At 43.7% G+C, this 12,361-nt stretch overlaps 1 protein-coding gene across 2 annotated transcripts in view; it reads right to left on the minus strand.

Annotated features, from left to right (window-relative positions):
- Positions 1–12,361, minus strand: part of SPATS2 (spermatogenesis associated serine rich 2) — a 335,634-nt gene that overhangs the window by 158,158 nt on the left and 165,115 nt on the right. For both annotated transcript variants that reach the window (XM_078686466.1, XM_078686461.1), the window contains 2 exons: positions 11,420–11,528; positions 5,553–5,602 (listed from right to left, as the gene is read on the minus strand). In XM_078686466.1, coding sequence (XP_078542592.1) covers positions 5,553–5,602; positions 11,420–11,528 — 159 coding nt within the window. The remainder of the gene's footprint in view (positions 1–5,552; positions 5,603–11,419; positions 11,529–12,361) is intronic.

Here is a 12,361-nt window from a genome sequence, read left to right on the forward strand (position 1 = left end):
TTTCGCGCAGGCGAAAACTTTTGTTTACTAGTATGGGGCTTTGTCCGGCCTCTCTGTTCCATTGGCTAGCTCCATAAATGGAGTATAGCCATTGGAACAGAGAGGCGTCCGTCATTGTTCGAGGCGATTGGTGGGCGTTCCGTAGAATTTTTCTCTTTTTGCCCACGTCATGCGGCGGTGGGCGGGGTTTTTTGTTTTTTTTTCTTCGGCATCCTTCGTCACACCAGCCGGACGGCTCTTCCTGTGAGGACGCAGACCCGACCCGCTCCCTACTCCGAGCCGACTCCCGGAGGTAAGTTTTTAAATTTTCCTACACGTTACGTACCGGTCCCACTTGTAAATGCTTGTTCCTTGTGAAACCGCTTTGCTTTATGAGTAGCTTCTCCCATTCACGCGCTCAACATGCCATGCCCGCTTTCACTTTCAAAGCAGGGACAATGGCGGCCGTCATCATAAGTGGGCACCAGCCCTCGCGCGCTCTCTTACCGTAACTCCCCTTCTACTTTCTGGAACTGCTTTGCTGCCCTTCCCGCCCCTTGCCGTGCCTTTTATTTGCATTTCTTAAATTCACCTCAGTGATTTTGGGATCAACGGTGTCTGTGTCCCTTTTGCTTTGGCCCCGCCCTTCACTTCTCATGGCGTGCCTTTTATTTGCATTTATTAATGTGGCCGCAGTAGTTTTAGGCTTGAGGGTGTCTTTTTTTGTGCTGTTTTAGCCCCGCCCTTCTATTTCCCGTGTTGGCCAAATTATTACTTAGCCCGTCCCCGCCTCTGCAGCACACATTGCGCTGCGTCTCCTCCGGTTGCGCTGATACTCATTGCTCCTGCAACTGCCCCAGACCTGCCGTCACCACTTTCAGTCTCGCAGGGGAAAAGGTGTGCGTTTATTAAATTGTGTTTGTGTTTTCAGCGGCTAAGTACTTGCAAGCTAACAAGGATCAGCTGAAAACACAAGCACTTGCAGCTTCTATTTTCAACCGATCCTCGCCCTTCCTCCTCACTCCCACTTTACTTTGTTTAAAGCAACCAAGTTGAGCAAAGTTGTAATTTACCCTTGCAGCTTCGTTGGGATTAAAGAAAAAGTGGCAAAAGCACTCTGTCTCAGTTTTCTACTGCTACCTCTTTGTGCAGACCCTACTCGTACATTCATCCGCCCGACGCCGATAAAATGTTTAACTTTAAAATATGTAATAGTAATGATAAAGAGTGGCTGGTTTACTTAGAGCCCCACGCAGAATCCTGCATTAATACCCCAAACAGGGCTCAATTTGTGATTCAATGAGTACCGGTGCCCACATTTCTGCTCAGAAGGAAGGGAAGCTTAGAAATACTGCTTTATCTAGTACAATAGTATCTAATTGTCTTTCGACCCCCCCCCCCCCCCGCCCCCCAAACTGATGCTATGTAAGGCGTGGAGAGGCACAGAAACACTTTTCTATGCAATATGGTTAAATGTGTAGGTTCTTCCGTTTCCCAAAATCAACTTTGTGATATTTGCATTTTGTGCATCAAAATATTGCTGTAAGCTGTTTTAAATGCCATTATTTCACTATTGCAATCCTTCCTGAGTGAGGAATGCAGCATCGTAAGGAGACCGCTCACGCAAGGCTGTCTTTAATTAGAAGAGTCAGCGGAGCGCAGCGCTAACAGCCAGGCTCAGAAAGCATCGCTCGGCTAGATTAAACAATTTTGAAATGCCTCTCACCCAAACCTCCATCGAGCACTTCTCATAAAAAAGTCGTTACATAGTTATCGGCTGCACTAAAGTAGGAGCGGCAGTCTGGCATCCGAGGTGTGAGATTGTTGGTGATGTGGGTTACGTTCGTATTTATCGGTGAAAAGTATAATATTTCCTGGAGTAAAACTCCTGCATGGCGCAGATTGGTCGGCTGGATCTCGGGGTAGTGGCTTTTCGGTTTTGGGTTATAGTGCGAATAGAATAAACAGAATGTGCTAGCTCCAAGAAAGGTAATCACTGGAGAGGAGCTAACATGCCACAGAAAAACAAAAAAACGGTTGCTGGCACACTAGAATTAAAACTAGCCACTGGCAATTACCATTTCCACTTAATTGTGTTTTTACCATCTATTGCTCCAAACAGAGGCTGGCCATGCACAGGTCTAACGTGGTCTTATTCTAGTAAAAACAGTCGGACCTGAACTGCCAGGCCAAGTCCCCCCTCCCCCAAATACGTGGTCACCAGCAATCCCAGACTGCTGCAGCACTGGCTCTCTTCAATGGTGTTTAGTTTGAGTCCTGTGGCACATGGAGCATGCGCCCCTCTCCTGGTCAGACCAGTCACACTTATGGTGTCTCATATAGTAAATCGAAAAAAGTGATGGGTCGAATGCTTTGATCTCAGCTACTGGTCATTTACTGTGTCCACATCCCAGTTAATCATTTATTGTTTACTATGCCACTCCAGACTGAAAACAACTATTTGCAAATCGGATTTGATCGTGCTATAATGGGAAGAGCAAAGCCTTAATTGCTGGGTCTCATGCTGTGTAGACTGGAAGACAAGTAGCCCCAGAAAGCTGGTTATATGCGCCAGTGTTTCTGTTTACTCTTCTGTGCGTGACTTTGTAAAAACAGTCTAGTGACCAGTTGTAAGTCCCACCCTCTAGGTGTTGATCGCCCCTCAGTCTGAGCCACCGGTTCTGTGCTATAGTGGCACTGTGTAGGTAGGGAGAGCATGGGAAAATCTGTTGAGTGACAAGCTGGATTCTTATTTGTTCTAGGTGATTAAAGCTTTGGGACTGACTTGCCAGTTTCTAGGCTCTTTTTAGGTGCTTATGCACTCTAAACCCAGTCTTCCTAAGTATCTGCAGCTCCTGAGATGGCATCCTTCAGCCAGCCTGGGCTCTACATGCTTGCAGCATTTCATCAGAACACATGTGCAGCCCTCTGGTGAATAGTTGGCCAGTCCGTACACAGTAGGCCTCGCCCTTTTAATGTGTCAAGAGCGCTGGAGTGTCTATCTCTTTACCATGAAATCCACCTGTTTGAATTGGAACGCCTGTAATCTGTTGAAAAGCTTATACCCAGAGGTGTCATAAGCTCTTGAGGCCCATGTGCTTTTAACAACTCTTCTGTGTGTGGGCGTCAAGAAAGCTGTGGAGATCTGCTGTAAGCCCTGTTCTTCCAAGTTTGCAAAGGGTTTCGTCACCTGTCACCGGGCTGCACCTGCGCTCAGCTGCTTTCCTATGCTTGATGGGATATGAATGCACCAGAATTGCCTCACTGAAAGCCCTGTCCGAGCTCTTGACCCATAATCCATCTGCCACCAGTTCTACCTTCTATTAGCTGCTTTTCTGTGCTTGGCAGTGGTGTATGGATGGGGGTTCCTGTAACTTGATGAAAGCCTCAATAGCTTTGTGTGTTTAGAACTCTTGACCCTGCATTCCTGAGCCCCCAGTTCTTCCTCCTTTGAACTGCTTTTCTGGGCACGAACTCAAGTTGTAGGCACAGCTCTGTGGTGACCTACTGTAATTCTCTTCACATTCAACAGCCCTTATTTTCTATAGCTTCTGCGATCTCATGAACGTCCATTGCCTACAAATGGTCTCCATTACACTTCTGTCTGCCTTTGTGTGCATAACATTAGGATATGGTTGAAGCTTTTTGATCTTCTCTTCATCCTCTGCGTGTGACACTTCTGAGCCTGTAGCTCTCTGTCCAAGGTTTTAGATTTTTTTGTTGTGCTTCATCAGAACTGTGTTATGCAGCAACCTTGTGTCTAGTCACACACATTGTGAGGCTCTGGGTGTGTGTGTGTGTGTGTGTGTGTGCGTGTGTGTGTGGCTCTGGGTGTGTGTGTGTGTGGCTCTGGGTGTGTGTGTGTGTGGCTCTGGGTGTGTGTGTGGCTCTGGGTGTGTGTGTGTGTGTGTGGCTCTGGGTGTGTGTGTGTGTGAGTGGCTCTGGGTGTGTGTGTGTGTGTGGCTCTGGGTGTGTGTGTGTGTGTGGCTCTGGGTGTGTGTGTGTGTGTGGCTCTGGGTGTGTGTGTGTGTGTGTGTGTGTGTGTGTGTGGCTCTGGGTGTGTGTGTGTGTGTGTGTGTGTGGCTCTGGGTGTGTGTGTGGTAGTAATTGCTGTCTGCTGAGCTCGTCCAGTAGGGTACAATAGGTCTTACATTTGCGAGAGATTAAGCTGTTGGCAATGTAAATGACAATGCCATTTATTTATCTGTTTTCAAAACCTACACAAATAGAAAATGTTGTCAATTACAATGCCAATAGCTCGAACTTTTGCAAAGGCGAAACCGTTGCATTGTAAATGCTTGTTTTGTATTTGTCACCCCGAGTGGGACGGGTATGCTCAGACGTGAGTCCCGTGCTCTCCACATCACTGGAGTCAAGCCTGGAGTCAGGCTATCCTGGCTGATGACGGCTGATAGCCAGAAACCGGTCCTAGGATGCTTGATTCCGGTCCAGGGAAGACATGGCTTGGCAGTTCGGGCTGGACTGTTCCCATGAGGCACAGGGTCAAGGCTGATTTGCATATGGCTATGTCTGAACTGGGGTGGTGTGGAGTGCAAAAAAACGATGGATTTAGGCCCAGATCTCTGTACTGTGGTGATTGTATGACATTGTTCTGCATTCTGTCCATCAACTGTTGTTTTTGTATTAGTTTACAACAACAGCACGCAAGACAAGAGCTTTGTGCAATCACTAGAGTGTACGGAAACTACTTCAGTGCATGAGCAAAGTTTCTTTAACGTCACAATTGCTGTGTTTGTGAACTGAATAAAATAAATATCAAGTAGAAAAGGGTTCTGTAGCATTAAGGATGTACGTGGGCCTGATTGGCATCACAAGTGCTCAAGGCAAGGGATGAGCGACTCTTCAAGTGCAAACAACAATGCCACTGTGACATCACAAGTGCCTAGACGCAAAATCTCCTGAGTATTGCACTCTCACAAGTTTCCTTAAATACAGCTGTACATTACATCTTTATTTCAGTACACTCACAGTCTGATTGCACTACACCGCTCTTGCTATAGCTTTAAACAGTGAACCTTTGCATAAAACACAAAGCCTTGGTAATGGAAATTACAGCTTTGTAGTTCTTAAATTGCTCTCATAAGACTCCAGAACACGACAAAGGACATTAGAAGACCAGCCATGACATGCTGTATACAGAATTTATAGTCTTGTTTGTCCATCTCATTCAGATCTCTGCCAGTATACGCTACTGGTAGCTTCCTGGGGATAACTCAGTCTCATATTTCTTAGATTGGTAAAATGAATAAAACAGATGTGGCTATTTAAATATGTTATTTATAGTGTCTGTATGCAGCACTGTCATGATACAGCATAGACAATACAAATACAGCATTTTAGCGATACCGCTATCACAACGGCCCCAGAGTCGTCAAACGCTTTCACCAGCACAGGTCAGCTTTGGGGCATAATAGGAAACCTTTCGCAAACTGTGCCTTACACAAGTTGACGGCCAATATGAAGGCCTGTTTACCACTCCAAATAATCCTTTAAGACACCTTGAAAAAGACGAAAAAATCTGGATGAAGGAATTATCTCAAGTGCAACCTTACCTTTTTTTTGCTGTTCACTTTCCATTCCTTAAGCACGTCAACGGCACTGCCTACAAAAAGAAAACAGACTGTAGCATTGGTAATATCTGGGAGCAAGAAGCAACGTATAGCACGCTTATTGCCTCCCAGGGACTGCACCTCTCAAGAATGCCCAACCATTGCATGGCTTCATTTTAGAAGTCCTCGAAAGTCCTGCCCACAGATAATCACACCATCATTGTCCTGGGTGACTAAACCGTTTTCCCAAAGCCACCTCCACCCAACAACGTTAACCCACTTCATCCTCTGGGCCACTATCACCATCCTTGAACGGTACAATACCAAGCACCAACAGACTCCTTGGAGCCATCATCTTTACCTCCACTGCACCCCAGAGCTACCATGCCTTCCACCAATGCTTCTCCAGAGGAAACATTCCCACCACCCCAAAGCTAGATTCTGTCCCCTCAATAGCAGCTGGGAGCCACTATTTTGAACTCCCTGGAGAAACTAGGCCTTTACACAGTCATTCTCAGTGACGAAAATATTGCTGGAATTGTGTCAGGCTTCAGAGCTCAGACACAAATGCTTAATAAAGAGGTTTAGGAAATGCTTCTTAACAGCCTTTGCTATATAGCAGTATATCCCTAGTGTGCATCGTATGCTTCCTATGAATGCTACTATGTTCTCCTTTCATCTTGTGAAGTGTACTGCAGTTAACTGTGATACTCATTTATCTGCTCACTTACGGCACAGTACAATCAATCTTGCTAAACTTGCTTTAGGTAGGTCTCATCCTCTTAAGTTGTGTGTTTAAATATCAGAGACAGATGTGGAGTGTTTCGAATGTTGGTCCTCCTTTCACTATTACCCTTCTGTCCTCTAGAGAAATTAAGCTGCTTCGCATTAGAATTTGCGACTTTAGGAAGAAACATAATAACTCAAGTGTCTAGTTAATGTAAAATTCAGATTTGACATTGGTAGAAATGAAGAGTTTGTTACTGATACCAGTTTACTTAAAGATAACGATGTGCTGATGAAATGGGATTGGGCTTTCTATCGCATTGATATGTGGGCTGAAGAGCAGATCATGATAATTTGGATGGCACCACACCACAATAAGCTTCCAATTGGTAGCTAGGTGTCTGACAGGCGGTCATTTTTAGGTCAATCCTTTCAGGAAGGCATAGGACAAATAAATTAGGTATAATATAAAGATATGGTTCTCATACATACTTTTTATGCTATTACTTCAAGATAGCACACTGTCCCAAGACTGAGAGATGTGCCAGCCCCTTTTATAGCAAATCCTGATATAATACACAGAAAGTCTTGCCCAGCAGTGGTGATACTCTTTTCAGTCGGTTATGAACATGGTTAATTTTAGGGGATTCTAGCTTACTTGGGTGTTTTCATACAAATAGTGGGTAATTTTAATTGTTCAAACTAGGACTTCAGGGGCCATGGTGCTGTGCTCACCGTCTTCAGATTGGGAGGCAGCACACGGATGTCCCTTGTGGTCCATTGCTTTTTTAAATGCTTTTTCAATCTGTGGGCACGTTGATACATGAAACGGTGAAAACCAAGGAAACTCAACCAATTTAAAATAACGGAGATAGTGATCATTCTCTCACCCCTCCCTCTATTTGTCTCTCTTTCACTTTAGGAGTGAGCAACACTCTGCACACCTCCCTAGGAACAATGTCCTCACCCTTGTGCATTTATTCAACAAGCTGTGCACCACTATTCTTTCAGCCAACATTTTCACCATTGAAGCAATGTGATATCGTCATCCGGTTAATTTAATTAGTTTTTCACAGACACAATCTTCTGTATTGCATGACAGAGAAGTCACCATGGAACCACTGGAATATCTTTTTCAAACATAGACAAACGATGTAGAAGTTTTAAGTTCATATGCATGAACAGCACTGGTCAGTGACCCCAGCCTTTATGAATCATTTTTTAGGAGTTTAATATTCCCCTGATTAAGAGCTCCCAGTTGCCGAAATGCATTGGAACTACCAATTGGGAAAATAATTTGGAGCTTTTTTGGTTCTACTGGTTTCGGTTCGAATTCATGTGGATTAAAGCAATATTTAAAGTGAATAAATTCAACTCATGAAAACACGACTAACTTGTTCTATACTGATTTAACATGAACTAATGGACAACACGTTGTGCATTGAGGGGACACAACCCAAAACCCCTTCCAACCCTCCTCCCCCCCACCGAGGAAAGTGCTATTCTCATTCTCTAAAACCCTTTCCCCACTTGCAGATTTTGGGAATTCAACTATTTAAGAGATTCTACAAGACCTGGTCAGTGAGCCCCAGCTTTTCTGCTTAATGTTTTAGGAGTTTAATATTCCCCTGATGAAGGGCTCCCAGTAGCCTGAAATGCATTGGGACTACCAATTGGGAAAATTATTTGGAGCTATGGAGAAGTACTCCCAAGGCTAGGGACATGGGCTGTTCGTCTTCACCTACCAGTGCCTCGCGTCTGCCTGGCAGGTACTTCTCCCCTCATTTTCTAGTGCAAAAAAACGATGGATTTAGGCCCAGATCTCTGTACTGGGGTGAGTGTATGACATTGTTCTGCATTCTGTCAATCAATTGTTGTTTTTGCATTTGTCACCCCGAGTGGGATGGGTATGCTCAGACGTGAGTCCCATGCTCTCCACACCACTGGAGTCAAGCTATCCAGGCTGATGAAGGCCGATAGCCAGAAACCGGTCCTTGGATGCTTGATTCCGGTCCAGGAAAGACATGGCTTGGCAGTTCGGGCTGGACTGTTCCCATGAGGCACAGGGTCAAGGCTGATTTGCATCCGGCCATGTCTAACCTGGGGTGGTGTGGAGTGTAAAAAACAATGGATTTAGGCCCAGATCTCTGTACTGGGGTGAATGTATGACATTGTTCTGCATTCTGTCCATCAATTGTTGTTTTTGCACGGTGCTCATTTTTAGCCACAGAAATAAGGTCATTCAGCAGAGCCATCTTATTTTTACTGCCTATTACTGAAGAAAGGTAAAAGGCTCTTAGAGATTCCAGTGATGAGGGATAAGGAATCAGTATTACAGAATGTTCTCTTTCCTACATTTCTGCTTTTTTAAGGAAATCACAGACATGAACCTTGGGATAACAGACCATCTGCAGCTAGGGTCAATATTTCGCTTCACTGTGTGGGTCTTGTGGCACAGACTTGTACTTCTCTGGTGTGAGTGCTAAACAGCTGAAGTGTTGCAGGTGAGTAAACTATGACTAGCTGTTTCCATGAAACATGCCAGCACTGGAGGAAGGAAGTGGCTATTATATAATATAGACTTGTTCTACTGCCCTCACCAGGAAGCGTCTGCCGATTGTTACAACTGCCAATGATCTGTTGCAGCTCGAGGATGCTTTGTGAAAGAGAGTTGCACACCAGCAGATATCCAGTGGTGAAATCTGAAACAGAGTTCTCTAGCCTTCGCTGCCATGCTGATAAACTTAGGCAGATGAGAGAATGCTTTGATTTCGGGTGATTGTTCGACGTTGAACATTTGAGGTAAGTCATGAAAAGAGTGTCCCAGATAAACCAGAAAGGACTGGGTATAGATAATGTAAAAAAAGGGGGGTTTCCTTTCTGTGTTCTTCAGTTAATTATTGACCATTTGGCACATAGCAGATATTCCCAATCACCACGAACCGCGAGAGGACGCGACATTGAGACGAAAAAACACACATAGGTGGACCCTCTGTAAACTGCAAGGCAGAGCCGGTCTGGAAAAGAGGGAGATAAAGAAAGGAAAAATCCCCGAAAACTTACCAGATCCACAAAGAGACGTAAAGAAACAGTCAGAAGTGCCGAAGCCTTATGCAGTATTAAGGTCTCAAAGTCGCGGAGGGAACGCCATGATTTTAACCAGCGCAAAATATACATACATGAAAGTAGCATAACTACAGAACCAAGTTTAAAGGTGATGCAGATGTTATGATTGCAACCCCAATAGTGAAGCATCGTGGTTGAGATATATGAACTATACCCACGAAGAGGACCTAGAAAGTAAATTTGATAGTCCAGTACTCCAGGAAAATAAGGATTAACAAGCAATAAAAAAAGAAGATACCTGGTTTTTAATAAAGTTCAGTCCTGAGGAAGGTGTTTACTCGACTCAAACTCAAGCACCGAAACGCGTCGACATAAGGACTCCATGTGATTTTTAACTGCATTAATTGTATAAAATTGTATTAATTTTTATGTTTGATGTTAAATTTGTGTAATACATGCAAGCAAAGACTCATAGTTCAAGTCAGAAATGTGTAGAGTTGGAATATCATTGATTTGAGCAATTGATTGTATATTGTTTTTATATTGTTTTTAATTGTGTATTGTAAAATTTCAACCAGGTCATTATCTAATAATAAATGTGTGTGAAATGAGGAATCTATAGAGTTTTTGTACCTAATATCTCTACATGTCATGGTAAAAATTGATTGGGAATATCTGGTATGTGCCAAATGGTCAATAATTAACCGAAGAACACAGAAAGGAAACCTCCCTTTTTTTACATTATCAATTGAGCTAATTACATTCATAGTTCTTTTCACACTGACGGTCTGTTTCATTTTAATGCCAATTTCAACAGTTCGTTCTATCCAAGGAAGACAGTGTCAAAAGTGCAGGTTGTCAAAAGAGTAGGTTTTATTTATGGGATTATTTCCTCGAATCTGAGATCTTGTTTGGCGTCAAGATAAGCCTCTTGGGGAGGTTGACGTTCATTACAGATATGCCCCATAGGCTATTTTGGAGTAAGAAGACTCTTTTTCACGGACCTTAGTTTGAGAATCAAATGGTTCAAGTAGCTTTCCCGGAATTCACTTTCGGTATCAGCCATTAGTGTGGTGGTCAATGCACTTGGCCTTCACACAAATTCCATGAATGCCACATATGTCCTCCTAGTTTTCGGGTGGAGGGTACCGATTGCATAAATTAAGCGAGTATGTTAATGTAAACCTTTAATGGCATTGATGATAGAGCAGGAAAGAGTTCCGCAAAATATCCCAGAGCTCCTGGAAGCAAAACCTTCCATTTTACGTACCAATGCCACAACAGCTGAGAATGTGATGACAGCGGTTTTAGGGTGAAACTCATGGTGGTTGTGTTGTCTGCCCTATCATTACTTTGCTTTTCATAATAACAACTGGAAAGTTAAAGCAAGTGAAAATAAGTGTAATTGTTTTTAGCCATAACGCTTAGCCGATGACACAAGCCTTCTTCAACTAAGTTTTAGTCCCCAGCAAAGGTAATCTTATCCATAGCACTCAATGACGCACAGGAAGTGTATCTGAGCCATCAAGTGCTCCGCAGGAATAAATCTAAATATCAATCCCAAGTGAATGGTGTTGTGAGTTTTCACTTAATGTCACAATTGATTTGAAAATAGTCTAAGCCCACATGGGATCATATCATAAACTGAAACAGTGAACGGTCCTATATCTAGTCGGCAGATTTTGTAAAGTATGTGAATCTATACCAAATTCATACTGCAAATCTATCCTTAACGACTGCCCCAAACTTCCATTCTTACCTCGAAGCCTAAAACCTCCCCTTCCCTCGAAACCCAAAAGCACACCTCATTGCCACAAAGCTCCCCTAGTTCTCTCACCACACCGAAGCTCCCATTGTACTTCAGTTTCTCAAGACTACATCATCACCTTAATATAGCTCCCATCATTACAGGACAAAATTATGGATCCTCACCTTATTGTCCTCAAAGCTCCTGGCATTCCCTTACAAACCATAAAAATATCGTCAATGTCCCACAGACCAAAAAACTCTCAAACACTTCATACTGGCCCCCAAAAGTCCCAACTTTTACCTAGAACCCCCAAAGTTTGCAACATTACCTTCCATGAAGGCCTGCACTGCCCGGTCCACAGAGTTGTCAAAATGCTGCAGGACTAAGATAATTTCATTGTTGCTCTTGTTTGGGACCACTGCACGCACTGCTGTGATCTAGAAGAGAAAGCACACCTGAAGTTTGTTTCGGGCAATCCTCAAACGCAAAGAAAAGTTAAGTAAAGCACAGTAGAAAAAACACAGTACTGGTGCACAGGGCATTGAACTGAGAAAGTAATGGAAACAGCAGATGTTTGGAACAGACTAGAACAAATGACAAGTGAAGCTTAACGTGTTTTTGAGCAGAACATTTGATACCTCCACAGGATGAGGAATCAGATGTAGTAATAACTGGAATCAAGAAATAATATTCTGTTGGGTGGGCTATGGGCGCTCTCATGGGCACGATCATGGGAGGAAGGATAGAGAAAGAAAAGATTACATGACAGAGACCAAAAGATTGAGGCAGACGGCTAAACTAGTAAAACACCATGCTTCAGCCCCTTAGGGCCTCACCTCACTCCAAAAGCCTCCTGGAATGTCATGAGGCAATAGCCACCCTCTGGCCTTTCTTGGAGTGCCACTAGGCTACCAGGACGTCGTCAAAGGCAACAATACTGTGGATGTTATGGAATCTTTTTCCAACTGGCTTCATAGATGAATATATTTACAGTTGTTAAATTGGAGTGGATATCAGTACAGAGAGATGGGGAGTCTCTTCCACCAAGTTATTACAAAGAAAGGTAAAGCTTTATATTTGTTCTCATAACATACCAACAACGTTTAAGGATGTAAAGTAGTGACAGCAGGGGCACCAGGAAATGCAACCAGCCAGTATCTTAGTGGAAGGTAAAAAAGACAAGTCAAGAAGTGACGATCATTCAGCAATTCCACAGCTATGAGGAAACAAGGTGAGATATGCTTTGCAGAAAATCTCTGAGGTGGACAAG

This window comes from Lissotriton helveticus, chromosome 1_1 (genome assembly GCF_964261635.1).
Source record: "Lissotriton helveticus chromosome 1_1, aLisHel1.1, whole genome shotgun sequence".
Taxonomy (NCBI): Eukaryota; Metazoa; Chordata; class Amphibia; order Caudata; family Salamandridae; genus Lissotriton; species Lissotriton helveticus.